Genomic DNA, 21267 nt, shown 5'->3' with positions numbered 1-21267 from the left:
TTCGATCTCGGAGTAATTTATCAACGGCTTGGAATAGGTGTTCGGGGGATTTTGTATTTAACATAGGGTTTGGAAAATGTCTATTATATTCCGGACGTATTGGACGTATCGGGTCGTTAAAGTCTCTAGTATTATTATGGGGTCTTCCTCTACCTACATAAGCTATTGTTTCGACTTGTTCTGATTCTTGCTCCTCCTCCTCCTCTTATTCTACTCTGTCTGTTTCTCGTCTTTCTTTATGTATTCGTTCTACTTCCTTGCGGATCTTTCGACTCATGGCGATTATACACGCCTGTCTATCGTGTTTCTCTTCTGATATGTTCTGACCCCATTTGACAAGTCTTTGCATGATATCGTGATCTGCCCCGGGCCTGTCTTTATTCCTAATTACACAATTTATGAAAAAACGTAGTAGTTGTCTTTGGACATCCACTTTATGATATTCCATAGCTTCGTTAATACTTTCTGGACCTCGCCCTGTGTGGACAAAGCGATATATTTCGTCTAGGTGATCACCCATTCCTGGTATCGTCATTAAATATAATGTAGCTCGTCTTATACGTAGTGATGATATGAGCAATTTATCCTGTCTACCTGGTACTGGGTCGTATCTACAATCCACAAGTTGTTCTTTAAACATGTCGGATGTCGCTAATTGGGGTGTACGTTGGAGTGCTAAATCTCTAAGGGTCTGTTTATTTCGCGGCGGGGTGGCAAACATGTCTGTCGTACCTCCGGTGGCACCGTCTGAGGTGCTAGGCACGAAAGGATTCGTTGGGCGTAGGATAGAGATTGTAGATGCGGGAAAAACTGTAGAAACGGACGGACCTGTGGGAACTTGTGTAGGAGTTTGTAGTTGCGGGGATACAGACGGATGCTCTTGGTGTGGAACACCATCGGCAAGCGGTATGTGTGGTATGGCATTAGCATACTCGGGAGCTACGTCATCTAAATAGGAAGAAAGGAAAACGTCCTTTGCTGTTTTGGGATGTGCTTTTATCGGGAGCAATGGAGGAGTTAAATCTTTTGGTATTTCCGTGGTAGCCTTAGGTAACCCTTCGGCCAGAAGAAGATACATACCATTCATAAGAGTGTTTCTTTGTCTATCTACTTGTTCTGAGTTTACTCGGGTACCTTCCTCAAGTAATAGATTTTCTCGAGTTTTATTTGAATTCTCTCTACCTTTCTCTTCCTGTCTGTGTGCTTCTTCTGTACGTCTGTATGATTCTTTACGCCATAATTCAATGGCATCTTTCTGTGACTGTCTGGCTTTCTTTTTCCATAATTCTTCTTCTACTCTCATGATGCAATCTGCATCCCAGGTCCCCGTTGCGGGCCATCTCTGACTCTCTGGTAATTCTTTGGTGTAGTCCACCCATAAATCAAGAAATAGTACGGCATCTAGACCATGCTTATGATACATAAAGTATCCTGGAGTGTCCCTAGGTGGAATGGGAACAGCTTCTTCGAGTACACCTTTTCTAGTTTTGATCTGTCTTAGTTTCGAAAAGAGCGGCATTTTTAGATCTCGTTTCTAGAACACACTTTATACGATGAACACAATAATGAACAGTCATTCACACCACAATATATAGAACGTATTAAAACATTTTAACATTTAACAGTTTTAACGAACAATGATAACTAATAGAAAACTAGTTACTGACATAATACTGACACTAGATAATACTTATTTATATGCAAGACATACTATATATATACTGCTAAACAGTACAGATACACTGCTGAAACAGTGCAGACCGGATTTGTGTACCCAAACCCGTCTTGACCGGCACAGACTATGTGCACGTTAAGTGCCTCCCCGGTAATGGTACTCACCGGGTAGCTCGGAACGGAAGGCCTCGGAACGGAACTGAAACTGGACCGGACTAGACTCGACTCGACTGGACTCGGAACTTCGGAACCTGGTGGGCCTCTGTATACCTCGGATCTTGCTCTCTCAGCTAGGCTCTGGTCGGGATACTTCGCACTTCTCACCGCCTCGTCTGGGTGTTGATCGCAGCCTCAGTCACTCCCGCTCGGCCGGAGGGAGATACAGGAAATCCTGCGGGTACGCGTTTTTGTCCGTTCAGCTGTGGCAGGAGACCGGGCCTGCAACGCACCGCCGGCGCGTGAGATGAGAAAGTGTCCCTGTTCGGGCGCCAATTTATGTGGTAAATATTTCGTTACCGGTACTATTTTTTATGCGGTAAAGTCTTAGTGAGAATAACTCAGTAAAAATAAGAGGCAGAATCCGTGGTATTAGAGGTTTTAAAAAGGGCTTTATTCCTATACAAAGGAATACAATTCGAATTGTGGGCCTTCTATTCCATCACCGCGAAAGTTCAGGAAGGAAGGGAGCATATATTATTGACAGATAGGCAGTTTTATAGAAAATACATTACAATGAAACAGATGCAAGAGGCGTGACAGCTGATAATTCAGATAAACTGTACATACGTAACTAATAGAGGCGTAAACATGGGTGTAACTAAAATACGTCATTAAACATGATGTCATAAGTGGGTGGATCCATAGAAGAATCCTGCAATGTCAGCAGAAATATTTGGCAGAGATGCGCGCGCAGCCGCATGACGTGTGATTGACGTGCAACTAGAGGGTGAAGGGGACTTGACATTTAGCTCTACATGTGGAGACAGAAGTCTGGGGTTATGTCAACCTAATCCCAAATCATATCTAATATCCTATGTTTAAAGAACTGTGTTATCCAAAAGGAAAGGTCTCTAGGATAGAATCTATTCTATACTGACTGTTAGTGCGTGTACAAGCGTCTAAGTGTCTACATGAGATGCGAGGGGGTAGGAATATTCCATGGTAACGGGGCTATGAATTACTTGCATGAGGACAGCGAGGCCTGGCCCCTTTGCACGGTAGCTGGAGGAATGTTTACCTAAACTACTAGACAGGAATGCATCGGATGAGGAACGAAGGAGATAATCATGAAGGTGAAATACAGTTTTTGGCAAGCAATATGCTGGATCAGGCACCGTTAGCCGCGCAGGGAGTAGGACAAAGTTCATGGATACAGATGCAGGCTCAGACTGGAGCTTTCAGAGGCAGAAGGCAGGAAAAGGCTTGATGACAGAATTCAGGGCCTACTCGCCTGAATCTGTAAAATGTGGAAAGTGAACCACATAAAGTCGGTGGCCTTTCATACTTAGGAATGGAATATCTGACCCATTCATGGCGGATCTGAAAGAGGACATGTTGACGGTGGACGCACATATATTTGCGTCTTCAAAACTGGAGCAGGAGGGAACATACATGTACTTATAGCATGTACATGGAGCCGTTGGGGTCTACGATAGGGGACATAACTGATCACAAAATTCATATTTCCTCAGTATGGCCACTCACACCGTGAAGGCTGACACAACACATCAGTATATCATCCCCTGTCCTTACACACAGGACAAACCAGACATGCCACGTCACTACAACCCCCCCACCCCAAACACGTTTTTAGGTCTCGGCCTGACGTAGGCAGCGCATGCGCTGCCTCGTCATACGAGGCTTCTTGGACTCAATACGATTCCGGAAGCCTCGTCCCAGCTCCGCCTTAACTTTTGATTCATGCGCGTTGTTTTACGTCACGAATTGTGCCAAAGGCAGTGCAATGATTGCACTGCAGGCATGTCACTCCCTTATTGTTGCCACCCTGTCTCCTTTTATCTACGCCCTGCGGGATTGGATCTTTTACCCACGGCGTTACACTAGTGCCTTTATTTTCTGGGGAAGCACTATTTGGTTCCCCCTGTTTTTCTGCCAGGGTGTGTTTGAGTGCGTGTGTGAGATAGAGAGCATGTTTGTGTTGGCGTCAATGTATGTGTCTCTGGTCTGTGGTGTTCGTGTGAGAAGTGGTGCGATGTCTATGCGTGGGACGGTCACACATTGTGACCCCTGTGTCTCTTTGTCTGTAGCTGCGTTTTGCCACAGGCCTCCTCTCTACCATGTCGGTGCCTCGGAAAGTCTAAATTGGAAGGGCTTAGACATTATTTAAATGCCAGGAATAACATGTCGCACATGCCTTCATTTGGGCATAGTTTAAGAAAGAAATCAGTGGATTTACATGTAACATATAGGACACAGCTGAGCCAGAGTAGTAGGTGTTAAATCAGTGCAGTTAAATAAAACCTCAGTACACACGAGAAATAGGCGTGTTGAAAAAGTCTTCTTTTATGACAAAAGTGCAGCGAGTCCCAACTTGGGATCTGACATGGTCCAGTGACTTGATTGCTCTGGTCTGACCTGGGTTTTACTATATTCCTCCCCTCACCTCACTTGTCCACATGGCGTGATCCTCTGCTGTTAACTCTACCTTTCTGGACCTCATTTCTTTCATAGATCTGAATTGGAAGGGCTTAGACATTATTTAAATTCCAGGATTAATGTCCTGATGACAAACTCAGGTTTAATTCTGCGATCAGGAGTTTGCGCAGGGATTGTAGTGCATAGCTGTGCGGTAATGATCCCACTCCAGATGTTTTACCCTGGCAGATATCAACATGTCTAATCTGATGGAATTTAACAGGGGCAAAAGGCCTTGAAAAAAATACAAAACAAATGGAATTTCGCACTTTAAACACCGATTCGGAGTGTGAATACTCATTTCCAAATCAAAAACTTGGAATAGGAGGTATTAATCATACACGATGCATACCTCAGCCCGGGCAGTGTTTTTTTTACTGGGGAGGTAAATGCGGTACGGCCCACTTCTATTAAGATTTTCAGAGTCTTCAAAGTACTCATTCTCTACTACTCTCTACTACTCACTCTCTCCTACTCTCTACTCACTCTCTACTCCTCACTCTGCTACTCGCTCTACTACTCACTCTCTACGACTTACTCTCTACGACTCCCTCTCTACTCACACTCTACTACTCACTCTCTACTACTCACTCTCTACTACTCACTCTCTTCTACTCACTCTCTTCTACTCTCTCTTCTACTCACTCTCCTACTCACTCTCTTCTACTCACTCTCTTCTACTCACTCTCTTCTACTCACTCTCTACTACTCTCTACGACTCCCTCTCTACTTACACTCTACTACTCACACTCTACTACTCACTCTTCTACTCACTCTCTACTACTCACTCTATGACTCACTCTGTACTACTCTACTACTCACTCTCTACTACTCACTCTACTACTCACTCTACTCTCTACTACTCACTCTCTAATCTCTACTACTTACTCTCTACTACTCACTCTCTACTCTCTACCTCTTTATCTCTTACCTCTCTCTACCTCTTACCTCTCTCTACCTCTCACACTACCTCTCTACCTCTCGCTCTACCTCTCTCTACCTCTCGCTCTACCTCTCTCTCTGCGTCTCTCTACTACTCTCTACTCTCTAACTTTCTCTCTACCTCTCTGCCTCTACCTCTCTACCCTCTACCTCTCTACCTCTCTAGCTACCTCTCGCTCGACCTCTCTCTACTCTCTACCTTTCTACCTCTCTAGCTACCTCTCGCTCGACCTCTCTCTCTGCCTCTCTCTCTACTAATCTCTACCTCTACCTCTCTACGTGCACACATATGCATATATATATATATGTATATGTGTATATATATGCATATGCATTTATATATATGTATGTGTATATATACACATACATACATATATAAACATATATATATATATACATCTGCATATCTAAATAAATACAAATATAAATGCATGCATACATATACGCATACATATGCATGTTATGTACATGAAAGTTTGAAAGACACTAATAAAAGCAAAGCTAAAAAGCCACCTAATTACAAACAGAATTGCTTTAACTTAAACGCGGGCGAGACTTATTACATTTTCAATGCTTGTTTTTTTGGGCGTTAACTACTCTATATGAGTGTATGTGCTTCCTTGCTTTCTTCCTCTTTAACTCTTAATCCTCACCTCTGCACTCTTTACCCCCATTGTTAATTATTTTTTTTATACATTTTATGTTGGCAGGTCAGCGGTAAAGTGATGCTAGGCCCTTTCCCCTCTTTTATTGTGCTCACTTCTTTTTGAGTTATTTTTCTTATAGATTTTACTTTAACATTGTTACTCAGCTGTCAGCTATTTAAGAATAGGAAATAAAAAATGGCCACTGTGAGTGATGCACGCACGTCTCACAACAAATGAAAGCATTTCTAGCTATCTTGGAATGGAGTTGCCTTCAGTCGAACTCATTGGTAGATTGCTGGCCATGCGTGCGCATGTGTCTTGAAGGGCACGCATGCGATTGGTAACAAGCGTTGGCAAAGCCATTAGCTCGACGTTTTAGAGCAGAGACCTGTTACTTATCAAAGCATGTCTTTAAGTTTGAAATTATACTTCCCAAGTCCTACACAGGACATTTGGTGGCAGAAATGCTTAGAGGATCGAACTTCTGCCTTAAGGACTATCCGTATCACTCGACGTACCACTTTGTAGAAATATCTCATCTATCACCTGAGTGGATAAACCTTACAATTATACTTTGAGATGCAAGAGTCTGGAAGACCAGTCTCTTCATCCTCCTCATAGGAGAAACTACATAACTATTATCCAAACAAATGGCACTGCACTCAATGTGAAAAGTATTACAATAGACTCCACTAAACAGTTTGGTCAAGTCAAGAAGTAAATGCAAGCCTTTTAAGGTCCAGAGTGTAAGATAACTCCCACGCGGCAATTCATACCAAGTATTCTTGGTACGAGGTGCCAAAGGGGAGCGGTCTCACTCGCTGGACCTTTAAAGGAAGACTTTGAAATAGGAGCTTCTCAAGAAATGAACTTGATTGATTGGAATCTCGAGGCACTATTTTGAATGATATGTGCTGCCATTTGGATACACAGTAGGAACATTGACATAAGGCCCGAAGTAGTCCCGGATTGGAAGAATTGCGTTGGCTACATTATCTTAAGAAGCTTTCAAAGTAAAAGAAGATCATGAATAAATAAATAATCTTTTGAAGAAGAAACCTTTTGAGTCTGTGCGTAACGTGACCTGTTTTCATTAACTTCTTGACTTGACCTGTTTGGATTATTTTGTAATACTTTTCATATTGGCTGCTGAGTCATTTTTGTTTGGGTAAATGCTTTATAGATGTAGAAGTTATAACCCGCAAGGGTTCACACTTTTCCTCCTTCTGGATAAATGTTCTTGTTGCAACGGGCACATAACTTACTGGGCTATTATGAGGATTGGAACGTGTGACCTGCAGGTTATGTGAAGTTTGCCGCAACAAATACATGAACCATCGTGACATTTTACTATCCGATTCCAGCAATATTTTTTCTTGACAGCAGATACTGTTCAATTGTAATGCCTGTGGCATGCAGCAGGTCACTTGCACTGTCCCGTTTTACTGCTGAGCAGACTGGTGCTGTAGAAACTCGCGCTGCCTAGCCTGCACATGATGCTATTGCTGTTCGCAGAGTCACATCCGTCCTGCACAGAAGGGCACGGGTGAGCTGGGTCAGCCCTTGGCATGAGACAGTTTTCCTTCACATAGTTGTACAGTGCAGGTAGTGACTTGTTTTGCGGCCATGAACTTCTCAGTATCTGGTCTCAGTCCCACCACAATGCCTGGTACTCTAACCATCGCTTCTATTCATTGTACATTTGGTGTGGAAAGGCACCAGGGCATGTTAAGATGGCTCATTAAAGCGATTTGCTATTCGTCAGATACTTGATGATAACGTGGGATCTTGTCTTTGAGGCTAGTGATTATAGAAAGGGTCTGCTGGAATTATGTGGCAGGGTGGCAGGAGAGGAACAAATTATGTAGGAAGAAAAGGCAAACTATGCCTCATAATGCAGCACGTTGTTGTATCAATGTTTTATTTTGTTGTTTTTACAATATTAACACTGCTTGTGCAGGGCCTGCACCTCGTTAGTATCACTTTAACAGCAGCAGGCAGCAACAAGCATTGACATAGCCAATAGGTCTCGCCTTTGTGAATTTATAAGTGTTTAGCCATGCAACAGTTGATGTTGCAACAATGATATTGTGCTGCATAATTAAATACTTATAAGATGCCAAAGGCGAGACCTATTGGCTATGCCAACACTTGTTTACATATGTTACCACTGTCTGGGCAGAGGTACTACTACATTAGTAACAGTTTAACACTCCGCTACAGCACTAGACAATTGAAATATAGTCAGTAAACTATTGAGAAGACAATTCCGCTACGCGTTGCTTTATTTCTAGCAATTTTTGATCCGTTTAAGTTAAAAATAAAAAAACTTTTGGCCTCGGAATCAAATGATTCCAATCACCCTGTCTAAAAAATATTCACCCTCCCATCAGCCTCCAGAATGCCCTCAACATTCTAGCATCTAGCAAACTTGATAACCACCTAGACTGCCTACTGACACAAAGGTGCGACATGGCTAAAGAATAAAACAAGCATTGAAAATGCAATAGGTCTCGCCCTCGTTTAAGTTAAAGCAATTCTGTTTGTAATTAGGTGGCTTTTTAGCTTTGCTTTTATTAGTGTTTTTCAAACTTCATGTAGATAACATGCATATATGTATAACTATGCATGCATTCATATTTGTATTTTTATATATACACACACACATATATATACACACATATATAAATGCATATATATATGCGCGCGTAGAGAGGTAGAAAGGTGTAGAGGTAGAGAGCTAGAGAGAGCGGTAGAGAGGTAGCGAGTGGAGAGTGAGTAGTAGAGAGTGAGTAGTAGAGAGTGAGTAGTAGAGAGTGAATAGTAGAGAGTGAGTAGTAGAGTAGTAGAGAGTAATAGAGAGTGAGTAGTTGAGTGAGTAAATAGTAGAGTAGTAGAGAGTGAGTAGTAGAGAGTAGTACAGAGTTAGTAGAGAGTAGTAGCGAGTGAGCAGTAGAGTGAGTAGAGAGTAGTAGAGCGTAATAGTGAGTAGAGTGTGAGTAGTAGAGTGTGAGTAAAAACACCGCCGTTTTGGTGGGTCCGGGTCACGGGGGTAGTCCTGGTTGGGCGCCATCTTTGGTTGGGCACTGCATCTCCCGGCGGGCGCCATTGTGAGCGTTCCTGCGCTCGGACAGCCTCGCGGGACGCCCATTTAAAGTCGCTCCCCCCCCGCGCAGCGGGGTCGCGCAGTGGGACGCCGTCGCTTAGCCGGAGTCGTGCCAGAGTCCTGCCCGTCTGCGCCCGTCCGCGCTTAGGACGCGCGGGGCGCAGCGGGTTTCTCTTCGGCACTTTTCCTTCTGGTGTCGTGATGATCACCTATTCCAATGAGACTCTGCGGTCCATTGGACTGACCATTCCGAAGTGTGATCAGGCACATATCCATCCTCTAAGCGGCCCATATTGGTGTGCCTGCAAGAGATGGGCGCTTGCCTCTCCCGCTCACACCCGCCAGAGGCCTTCCACTACCGCCTCTCGAAGCAATGGCTCGCCGCATGCACTTCGAATACTTAGCCTGAATGTCAGGTCCTTGGTGCAACACCATCAAGCCTTCTTGGACCTCATGCAGGATGAGACCCCAGATATATTTGCCATCACGGAAACCTGGTTGCAGGAGGACGACGCAGCTATTATTAACCTGGCTTTCCCCCCTGAGTATTCCATCTTTACTCTAAACCGTCCAACTAGAGGAGGGGGTATCGCCCTTGCTGTTAAATCCAGCTTCTCCTGTAGCTGGAATGCTTTAAATATTGCTGGATGCGAAAGCGCCTCTTTTAAGATCTTGATCAGCCCCCAGTTCTCGATCTCGGGGATGGTGGTATATCGACCCCCAGGCAGTGGCGTTGCGTTCAGAGAAGCTTTCCCTGACGCCGTTAGTACTCTGGCAATTGGCTGTGCCAATTTTTCTATCCTGGGAGATCTCATCCTCCATTTTGACAATCCGAGCGTGCCGGCTGTCATCAATATTTTAGCTGATCTCGAGGCCCTTCAATTGTCTCAAAAGGTAGCACAACCCACCCATGTAGGAGGGCATACGCTGGATCCCTTTTTTACTAATCTTACGGAAGCCACAGTCTCTTCCATATCACCCCTAGGATGGACGGACCACTTTTTAGTGGCTATCCGGGCTCCTTTGCCTGTGATCCCCTCTATTCCCCCAGCTAGATTAGTCCCTAGAAGGCACTGGAACAAACTCGGGTTAGAGGACCTACACCACGTTTTGGCTGTAGATCCGCTGGGACCCTTGGATAACGTTGAAACGGGTTATGACCAGTTCTGTCAGTGGATTACCAGGGCGCTTGATTCATTGATTCCCATTATGGCAAGCAAACTTAGCTCCAGAGAGTCGAGCCCCTGGTATGACAGTGCCCTTCGTGGTTTGAAGGGCAGCTGTAGGCGGGCCGAGAGAGAGTGGCGGAGGTCTTACGATACTGCTAAGAAAGCGTTGTATCTGGCTTCCGTTAAGGTCTATCACCGTGCCATCTGTAGAGCCCGCGCGGCATTCTACTCGGTAGAATTCCGCAACAGTACTAACCCGTCTAAATCTATATTTAAGGCCCTCAAAGATCTTTTGGCTAAAAGAACCTCCTCCCCGGCAACGGTTTCTACCTCTCACTGTGAGGCTTTGGCATCCTTCTTTTTGGAGAAAGTGCAGGGCATCTACCGGGCATTTTCCTGTACGGGACCACCATCGGGGACCCTGGATATTATCCCGGGTCTCCCCACTATGGACTCTTTTCCCCTGCTTCTACCTGAGGGATTTGATAGGTTGGCCCAGAAAATTAAATCTGGATCACCTTTGGATCCATTAAGACCTGCCCTCTTTAGGGACCAGTCTTTTGTGGGACGCCCCTTGGTGTGTTCCCTGATTAACATCTCGCTGGCTACGGGCACGGTTCCAGCTAAATGGAAGCGGGCAGTGGTTTCTCCTATCCTGAAGAAACCCTCATTGGATCCTCTAAAACCGGAGAGCTACCGGCCCATTTCCTTGCTCCCTTGGCCGGCAAAAGTTGTGGAGGCCCATGTCAACCAGGCTCTTTCTGACCATCTTACCCGTGCCAACATTCTGGATGCTACCCAGAATGGGTTCCGTGCTGGGCACAGCACGGAGACAGCCCTTCTCGCCATGGCCGCACACCTGCGTATGGTGCTGGATGTGGGACAGACGGCGGCGCTAGTATTATTAGATCTGAGCGCCGCCTTCGATACGGTTTCACACCGCATCCTTCTGCAGCGCCTGGAGGAGATAGGCATTGGTGGGCTCGCCCTACAGTGGTTCCGTTCCTTTCTCGATGACCGCTCCTTCTGCGTTGCCATACCACCGTACCAGTCCAAATTCCATCCTCTGGGCCTGGGGGTGCCGCAGGGGTCCTCGCTGAGTCCCACGTTATTCAATCTTTACGTGAGACCGCTGGCTGATGTCGTCAAGCAGTGGGGCATGACTATGGTCTCTTATGCTGACGACACTCAGCTAGCGGTTACTATCAGCGGGGATGTTGCGCAGGATGCCCCTAGGTTCCAGAGTGGACTGAGGGCGGTGGCGAGCTGGATGAATGCCAACTGTCTCCAGCTCAACGCTAAGAAGACTGAGGTTATGGTTGTCGGGAAGGGGAAGGAGCTCTGGGGGGACAGATGGTGGCCTCCGGAGCTTGGTCCGTCTCCAATTCCGGTAACGGAGTTGAGAAATTTGGGAGTGTGGTTGGAGCCCACTCTTAGCTTTGTGGGGCACTCTAAGAAAACCGCGGCCTGCTGTTTTGGGGTCCTTCGGGGATTAAGACCTGTCCTGAAGTTTTTTGACCCCCCTACCAGGCAGCTGGTGGTTCAGGCAACAGTAATATCTCGTCTGGATTATGCCAGCTCTCTCCTGGTAGGGGCAAACCAGGCAGAAATCATCCGTCTCCAACGTGTCCAAAACGCCGCAGCTAGAGCCATAGTTGGCTTGCCCAGGACCTGCTCTGTTTCTAGTACCCTTCGATCTTTGCATTGGCTGCCGGTTAAAACAAGAATTCATTTTAAAGTTTTATGTCTGGCTTTTAAGATCTTGAAGGGATCAGCCCCCCAGATCCTCTCGAATCTCTTGTCCTATTATGTTCCAACCCGCTCCTTGAGATCATTGGGCCAAGTGCACGCTGTGGTCCCGAGGTTTAAGCTCAGCCGAGTTGGTGGCCGGTCCGTCCGGGTAAAAGCAGCAGTGCTTTGGAACTCTCTTCCGATTGAGATTCGCTTGATGGAAGACCTTCTTTTGTTCCGTAAAGCTATAAAAACCTTTGTTTTAATTTTTTCCCCTTTTTTAGTTGCGCCCTTTCTTTTTCTTTGTTTCTATGTTCAGTGTTAGCTATGTTTACCTTGTCATGCGCCAGGACGCCCCTTAGCTGGGGCAGCTGTGCGCACTACAAATGTTTCTAACATAACATAACATAGTAGAGTGTGAGTAGTAGAGTGTGAGTAGTAGAGTGTGAGTAAAGAGTAGAGAGCAATAGAGTAAATGTAGTTGAGCTTATATAGCGCACAGCTACCCGCTGTGGGTTTCCCGGCGCTTGCTTAGGGAACCCGTCCTGGTATTCCCCTGTGAGATGGCAGGGTATCCACAAGGTGAAAGTCAGGCATCCCGCCGCGAGGGGCCGTTGTGGAGATTAAGCAAGCTATTGCCCAGAGTCGCAGAGTGTGAACCTGTGAGTCGAGGAGGCACCGGGGTGAAAGTCCGTGGAATTTTTAGCCCAAGACCCGCCGAGGCGGGGAATTGAACCCTGGTCCAGGACCGATCTCAGCTTCCAGGTCTGCCGCCTCTAACCCCTGAGCCACACTTCTCCACAAGAAGAGAGTGAGTAGAGAGTGAGTAGTAGCAAGTGAGTAGTAGAGAGTGAGTAGTAGCAAGTGAGTAGTAGAGAGTGAGTAGTAGAGAGTAGTAGAGAAACGGGTTGAATAATGTTTGGTGCTATGTATACACTAAAAAAGGCATAATTACTTTTATCTGCAAATACCTAGGAACAGCTGAGTTTACGGTAGGCACTATAAAAGTCTCTTCACTCATGTAAATCTTTTTGCATTTTAAAGTGACATGCCACTTTCACTCTCTCGCACACACACAGAAACACACATAGTACTTACTGTTTTCAATGATGATGTTTTCAGTGATGAAGATGAGGCAGAAACATCTGTAAATCCACAAATTCCTGCATCACACAATGCGATCTGGGGGAAGGGGGGTCGTTTCGCAGTGTAATTCATAATCACATAACGAAACACTCTTAAGGACAAACCGAGTAAACACAGTAAAAAAAACTGCCCACTATAATGTGCACTAAAAGGAAGCATTCTCTATGACCGTCAGCCGTACAGCATAGAGCCCCCATGCCCTGCAGCTATTCATCAAGAGATTTCAGTCTAGGAGCAAGGAGCAGGTAGGGTCGCCCCCTATAATCTTCAACAGTTATTTGAAAAATATCAGAGTCCTGCCATAAGCTACTTAAGCAGTGTCACTTTACATATGAGATTGTGACAGCCTAAGAGTGGCATCTCTCAAAGATGCTCAACCATCACAGACATGTTCTGCCCTGTTTGGAGTTCTTTGCTTTGATGTAGTTGACATGCTTGCAGGATAGTAAAGAGACTCGATGGACATCATTAATACAGCATGCGTAGCCTTACTTTAGCAAACATACCCACGCGCCTTGAGAAAGAAAAAAAAAAATAACACATATCTGATTTATTTGTGTCAGTGATGTAGCTAGTTGTATGTGCCGCTGTCATGGGCACGCAACTTGATCTCTGCCAGCTGCATGTGATGACAGCTTTGTCAAGCTCTATTTGGAAGGACTGTGGTGACTGGGAGCTAATGGTGTGCGGTGCTCGCCAACAGACAATTAAAGAAAGTGCTGAGCCTTCAAAAGATAGAGGCAGTTTAAAAGGGTGACATTTCACAAAATATTTAATGAGCGAGGGACAGAAGCGGCGAGGGACAGAAAATAGGCGATGTGCAGAGCTAATGGTGTGCGGTGCTCGCCAACAGACAATTAAAGAAAGTGCTGAGCCTTCAAAAACGCACTAGCATCGGGCTCAAGAACGTGCGGTTCACAAGCCGCCTTGTGTTGTCCAGCAAGCTTTAAATAGTTGGGATAGAGGCAGTTTAAAAGGGTGACATTTCACGAAATATTTCAGGAGCGAGGGACAGAAAATAGGCGATGTGCACGCGGTGACTGCCTTTACTGGCGGCGAGAAAAACAAGCATTGACATAGCCAATAGGTCTCGCCTTTGGGACCTTATAAGTGTTTAGCCATGCAACAGTTGCATAACTAAATACTTATAAGGTCCCAAAAGCGAGACCTATTGGCTATGCCAAGCGCCCTCGAAAGTGATCGGGATTGCGATCAAACATCAAAGCGGCCGTGTGGCCGCGAAAGTGAAAGTAAATCGTGGTAAAGCGCGGCACACGCGCCCACGCACATGCACTGTAGCTCTAGACTGGCCTGGTAGCACTTTTTGGAGCCCTCTCAATAAGTCTCGCCAGACCAGCGCATGCGCTGGGTCAGGCGAGACCTAAAAAGTCCCCAGTGTATCACGCCGCCAGTAAAGCATCCAATCCCCGCGTGCACATCTTTTGTCTTGTTTGTCTCCCCGTGTGCATGCTGGAATCGTATATCGATTCCAAAAGGTCCTCTGCATGGCACAGCAGCGCATGCGCTGCTTTTCGCCAGGCCAAGACCTAAAAAACCTTTGACATAGCTACCTTCGTCATTCATTCTTCTTAAATTACTGGGTAAGCACTTTTTCTTTTTATTATTCACAATGTGACTGCTGGATTAACATTGTGGTAGCCTCAGCTGTATGTTTTCTTCTCATTTGTGCTGTTTTATTTTGCTTTGTAACTTGCAATGTACTTTATGTCTGTGTTATTTCTCGACTTTTTTTGTATTTATTATTGTACCGCCTAACTTGCGATCGGCCTTTGTAACCTTCGTGTTTATGCTGTTTTATGTTACTTAAATAATAAGCAAAATAAAACCGCATAATCTGCTTTTGTAACTTTCGATCATGTGTAAGCTGTTTTATTTTGCTTAGTATTTCACATCGTGTGTATGCTGTTTTATTTTGCTTATTATTTCGCAATATACTTTATTGTTGTGTTATCTCGCCACGTTATTTATTATTGTGCCGCCTAACTTTTGATCGGCCTTTGCAACCTTGGATCATGTTTAAGGTATGAAGATTTCAAAAGCCAATCGCAAGTTAGGCGGCACAATAATACTTAAAATAAAACTAGTTTTTGTATTGCTGTGTTATCTCGCCACGTTATTTTTTTTTTCTCTTACTGCAGGTAAGACGTGCTTTGGTAGAAATACAAAACAAGGTGTCAACGTGCACTCAGTGAAACATTCAAGTCAATTGTTCTTGTTTAAAGGAGTGCTGCCAGCGCTAAGGCAACTGTCCATGGGTGCCTAGTGACGAACATCCAGTCTATAGTGCAAATAGGAAAGGATTCCTTTTGCTAGCGCGAGCACAATTTCAAAGGGCTGGTATAGCCTCTAGTATTTTCATTCATTAAAGAAATTATGAACCAGTAATCATGATTATCCAAGCAATTGATTTATTCTCAATGTGGATGATTTGTAGATACTTTATAGTTGTTGGCAAACTTCTTCACGGTATTGAAAAACATTATCCGTCTTATGAAGATGACAACCATAAACCCAATGCATTTCGGGTTCCAACCGAACCCTTCATCAGGGGTAATTCTTCAGACTGTGAATAACAAAAGGCAAATCAAAACTGTGGTTCCCATTAGGAAAATACAAGTATAATAAAGAAGAGGTTGCGCAATAACTTTATGCATTAAATATTGAGTAACTAACCAAGGCATGTGCTCCTCGATTCTAGATCACTCTGAGTGCGATGTTTCACTGTGGGTTAGTTACTCAATATTTAATGCATAAAGTTATTGCATTGCAAATGCTCGTTAATAATTGTTTGTGGTAACAAATATTAATTCGGATAAAAAAACATCAGATTAAAACACGTATATGTTTTGGAGTAGCAATTGAAAAGTGCTGTACAGAGTAGAGGAAGAATTACTTGTACGGATGCACAGAACTGATGTATTTAAACCAACATAAATCAATTTTGCAGTGTGAATCTATTATAGATTCGTATATTGTGCATATTTCCACCAGTCAGTGAGTATAATCATTTGAGTGTTGCCCATAGGCATGTTATTGGAATTTGTATAGTGTGCCATTGGTATGGCACTGGAGTGCGATTGTTGGTCTAGTGCAGGGTTCTCCAAAGTCGGTCCTGCTGGGCCGAATGCTTGCAAGATTTTTAATATAACTACATTTATCTAAATGGGAATATATTAAACATCTGGCATGGATACTGCCTTCCAGGACAAACTTTGGAGAACGCGGACATTGTTCTTGTTGGTGTTCACTCAGAATGACAATTACATTCAGCATTCAAGATGATGCTCCGAGTTAGCCTTCATTTTTTTGGGTATTTATTCATGTTTATAAATAAATATTAATGGAATGCTTACACCAAATTACAGTTGATGGGCCACGTTATTCATGCATGTTGGAGTGTGTGCAGATTATCTTACTCCACAGGGTAACTGGTATGGCAGAGGTGCTATGATCATACGATAAGTAATATACTATTAATACATGTGCTCATATTTCGGTGCTCGTATCTGTGACCCAAGGGTGCATTCTGGGGCACTTACATTCACTGAGACATTCAGATACCCACTCCTGTCTCCCTGGCAGCTCCGTTATCCTTGGAAGAAGGGGTAGTAGCGCTTAGAGGCTTGTACATTGTACAGTATCTGATGTGACTTCCCATCGGCTCTCACTAAATGTGGTTTCTGTGCCAAGCAAATATCATTCGGTGAAGAAAAAGGTATTTACCTCATTAAATAAGTTGCACTAGTAAATGCTAGTATTAATACCTTAGCAGCTCACAACGTCTAGATTGTGGTGAGAAATGTTTAATACACTATGATAAAAAAATTAAAAAAAACCCTTGCAAATATTTAGCAGTCACTTGGCTTCACTGCGGTCATCATTTGTTCATGAAAAGACCAGACCCACTAAAAATAATACTCACGACATTTTAATAGGCGAAAATTGAACTTTTGAGTGGCCATGTTGAAATCAAAAAAATATATAATATTTGTTATAAAAAGGAATCTATTAATTAAGCTAAGAGAATATATAGAAAAGCAATGAACATGAAAAGAAAACTATTATAAGGGCTGGATCACAGCAGGAGTAAATTTGAAAAGAGAACTCTTGAAAATACTTAATTCCTCATTAACAGTAATTTGTAGTCTCCGTTGAGCCTGGTAGCTGAAGTTACCAGGCTTATCAGGATTACAAGTAGCGGTTATGCTGGAAGCCGAAATTATAGGAGCCATTAACGAGTCACTCATAATGAAGGCTTCAGCGGGGACCCAGATATGTCCCTCTGCCCTGAACCAAGGCTACTTAGTGGAAAATTCTTTATAATTCAAGTGTGGTTCATAAACAAAGTAGTTAACAGCAGGTCTGAAATATTGGCTGATATACCTTAAAAAATATTATTCATAGATTGGGGGCACTGCCATTGTCTGGTCAGCTCTATGATCAGATTTGGTCTGACAACCTCTAATGTCCCACTTAAATGTGCAATAACTGGGATCATTCCTGCAGAAGAGAGTAATATTCATAGAGGAATTGACCATCATGCATTGCCCAGGAGATCCTTGCTGAAAACCTCTCATTAAGTATTGTACAACAACTCAGGCCAGAACAACAGTCCAATGTCTCAAACCAGTATTGAGCATGCCAGTAGTGCATCCAGTGGACCTAGCTACATGTTGGCCTGTTGCCCAGCATCAATCATGCCAAATGTTGAAAGATAACAAGCAGTTGCCTATCATCTAGAAAAGCTCATACTTGGGGTAATAAGCAAACAGACATTAGAAGTGTATCGAGTCTGCTGTTTTGGATGTGAAAGTGCGTTTTTTCGATGATAATACAGGAGCGACTTCTCATTTGGTGAGCTGAACCTGTGTGCTGCATAAGATGCAGGTTTGCCCTACAGGAGTGGGAAGGGTATCGGATGCAGTGATTGACTGGTTTAGATCTTTTCGGGCAAATAGGATGTTGGAGGTACTACATGAAGAGCTCTAAGGCCTGCAAATAGTACTAAACAGTGAGCATGACGGGAGTACCTATTTATGTTACTGTTCGTGTGTCCATATGGGCTTCTCTCACAATTTCTAATCTGGTGTTGCAGACTAACGCAATGATAAAATCAGTGCTGTTCTAGTCTTTTCCTTTGCCGAATAACTTGTTCTCTCCAATATGGCCTCGGTGACACTAGAGACAAAGTCCTACCCAGGGAAACAGACTCATCCTAGAGCAGCGCCGGGGATTTTTTAAAAGGTAGGATTGTCTCTCCAGGACTTATGAAACAAGCATTGGCATAGCCAATAGGTCTAGCTCTTGGGACCTTATAAGTGTTTAGCCATGCCACAGTTGCATAACTAAATACTTATAAGGTCCCAAAAGCGAGACCTATTGGGTATGCCAATGCTTGTTTCTGTTTATTACTGCCTGTAGTAATGGCGGCGCACGGGTGCCACCATTACTACATACAAGTAATAAACAGGAAAAAAAACTGGCTCACGGAGAACCGAAAGTGTAAGTGATCGCGATCAAACATCAAAGCAGCCGTGCGACGCGAAAGTGAGGCGCCCGCGCACATGCACTGTAGCTCTAGGCTACAGAGGCAGCACTTTTTTGAGCCCTCACAAAAAGTCTCGCCAGACCAGCGCATGCGCTGGGTCAGGCGAGACCTAAAAGATAAAAGGCTGGTGAAGCGCATATCATTGGCCGGGTTTAATCCATAAGCGAGTGGAACAGGAGTTTCTCCTTTTTCTCTCCGTGTTTTTGTCTTCTTATTTGCGGCTTTTCTAGTGCAGAAACGCAGGTTGTGAACATTGTGTGGGAAAGTGTTTAGTTTGCAATGAGATCAACAAGAATTCTCTGTCTAAAGAAAGGCTCTCTTAATGAACGGATATTATGCAAAAGATACACATCTTGAGTCTAAAACTATTTACATGTTTTCCTGTTGTCTTTACCATTGTTTATTCACAGGAAACGCTGATATTCCTAACAGTCGGGGATGAGAAAGCTTCAGGATTGTTTCTGCTGGCGGGACCCACAGATCTGGTGGAAAAATTGGGACCCAGGTACATTATATCTTCAGCTCTGAATCCTTTTAATCCCGAATATCGAGTCTGGATTTGGGCTCATGATTTAACATGATTTTTCAACCATAAAAGTACAGCTAACTAAGCAATTCTAACAGCGTTGTATAAAGTAACAACCCCTTTTTGTGTAGGCTATTTGCACGTGTACTGTTTTTTCATGCCCCGTTTCGAAGGACGGAGGGTCATGTAGTTGAAAACTACATAATTGGGTGATTTTGAAATTCAGCTTCATATGCACCTTGTTTTGCATATACTTTAGATTGGTCACAAGTTCCAGCAGGCTTTCATCTAAAAGAAACACGTTAGTTAGATTCCTCACCTTAGAATATCCCCAGGCGTCAGGCTGGATCCGGAAAGATTTTTCGTCAGCAATATCCTTGCGCGTCTGTACTGAGCCAAAATCCCTATTCACAAAGCCAGCTTCACATCAAAGTTACATATGCAGATAGATATCTTGCTTCAAAGATGAAATTTTCACCTTTTGAATTGAAAAAGTGTGAAGTTATACTATAGCCCTTTGCTGAGGGCTATCCCGGTTGTTAAAGGCCCTTAACCTGAGTTAAGGCTTGTAACATGGGAGAGGGACTTTAGCAATCAGTATATCATGAGGGCGAATGGCTATAAGGATTAGAACATTCCACCCACTATGGGTAGAATGTATTAAATTAAAAGGGGAGAAATATGAAGACAAAACATTGGAGTGTTGGAGCAGAAGGCTTATAGCAGCCATTATAAGCCCGGCGCTACTCCATTGTTGTCAGTATTAGCTAAGCAATTTACTCACCCAAATGTTTAAACCAGTATGGCATACTTTTACGTTTGAGCAGGTTTGGATGTGCAGTTTGCAGGGTACGGATGCCCTGTTAAGTGATTTTCACAATCCTTTTACAAGGCACGCCATCATCCCTGGATACGATCATAAATGAACTCTTGTCAACAGGAGGCTGAGAATGGGGAGTGAATATAACCAAAATTGATAGGGTTGCATGAAAACGTCTTTCTCTATGGGAAAGGATATTTTCCCCATGTGTCAAAAAACTGAAATTGCCCTATTTCGAGATTTTCAGAAGCATAAATGTGCACTTTCTGCAGTTGAATTATTTCACGAATTTGCATAAAATGGTATATTTACTCCTTCAGTGCATTCCCTGTACCGGTGGATGCACTAAAGGCATAGAGATGCCGCCAGGCACACAAGGATCTGAAACTATGGATGGTGGTCGTAAGCTGAAGGAGCAGTGGCCAGGGCACAGCTGACCAAGTGGGCTACCAACAAGAACTTTAAATGAAGACAATAGCCTCCACAGCTTGTGCTTGTTCCTGACCCAGTCCAAGTTTTATATCAGGAAAGAGTTTCTAAACTTAATACAGCGCACCCTTCAGAAGAACCATAGTTTCCCTGTAATAGGCTCAGTTCTTACCACTATTTTTCATTTATACGGCATCAAAACTTCTTTGGTCCGCCAGACTTTCTTGAATGATGGAGAATTGTGTCCTGTCCTGTGTACTGTGCTCAAAGGTGTGAGTGACAATGGAAACGGGGAAATAAAAAAAATGACCTGTACCTTAGGTGCTGTACTCTTTTTACAGTTTTGTTTTCCTTTTTGTGGGACAGAGTGGCGGAAGTCTTGGAAGGCAAAGGAGCCGGCAAACGAGGGCGCTTCCAAGGCAAGGCCAACAAGATGAGCCGGCGCGCCGAAGTGGAGGAGCTATTACAGCAGTCTGTGAAGGAACTGAGCCCAAAGGAAGAATGAATAGGACATTCAAGGAGCATGAACAGGACTGTGTGACTACAGCACTTAAATTTTTACTCAAAGGTCTTGAACGTGAAGGCCCTTGCGCCGTGTGAATAGGAAGATTCTCGGGAAATAAAATATTACTTTTTTAATTTCCTTCTTTATGGTTAGTTGACACATTATTTTATTATTTTTAATTCTTTGCTAAGAATTTCAGCATCACATAAACAGTTACTTTGCTTCCTTTTATATGCATACCAGTACACATGTCAACGCTTTATGCCTATGTAGTGTTATACAATGCAAACTTCATGGTATCCTGGTGCCTCCAGTAGATGCCATATTGAGAGATGCTTTTCTGAGACA

At 43.9% G+C, this 21267-nt stretch overlaps 1 protein-coding gene across 3 annotated transcripts in view; it reads left to right on the top strand.

The window, feature by feature from the left end:
- Positions 1 to 21057, top strand: part of AARSD1 (alanyl-tRNA synthetase domain containing 1) — a 189871-nt gene extending 168814 nt beyond the window's left edge. For all 3 annotated transcript variants that reach the window (XM_085615636.1, XM_085615559.1, XM_085615713.1), the window contains 2 exons: positions 19050 to 19144; positions 20781 to 21057. In XM_085615636.1, coding sequence (XP_085471762.1) covers positions 19050 to 19144; positions 20781 to 20919 — 234 coding nt within the window. In that variant the 3' untranslated portion in view covers positions 20920 to 21057. The remainder of the gene's footprint in view (positions 1 to 19049; positions 19145 to 20780) is intronic.
- The last annotated feature ends 210 nt before the right edge of the window (positions 21058 to 21267 follow it).

This window comes from Triturus cristatus, chromosome 1_1 (assembly GCF_964204655.1).
Source record: "Triturus cristatus chromosome 1_1, aTriCri1.1, whole genome shotgun sequence".
NCBI classification, from domain to species: domain Eukaryota; kingdom Metazoa; phylum Chordata; class Amphibia; order Caudata; family Salamandridae; genus Triturus; species Triturus cristatus.
This window is presented reverse-complemented; position numbering and strand designations above follow the sequence as displayed.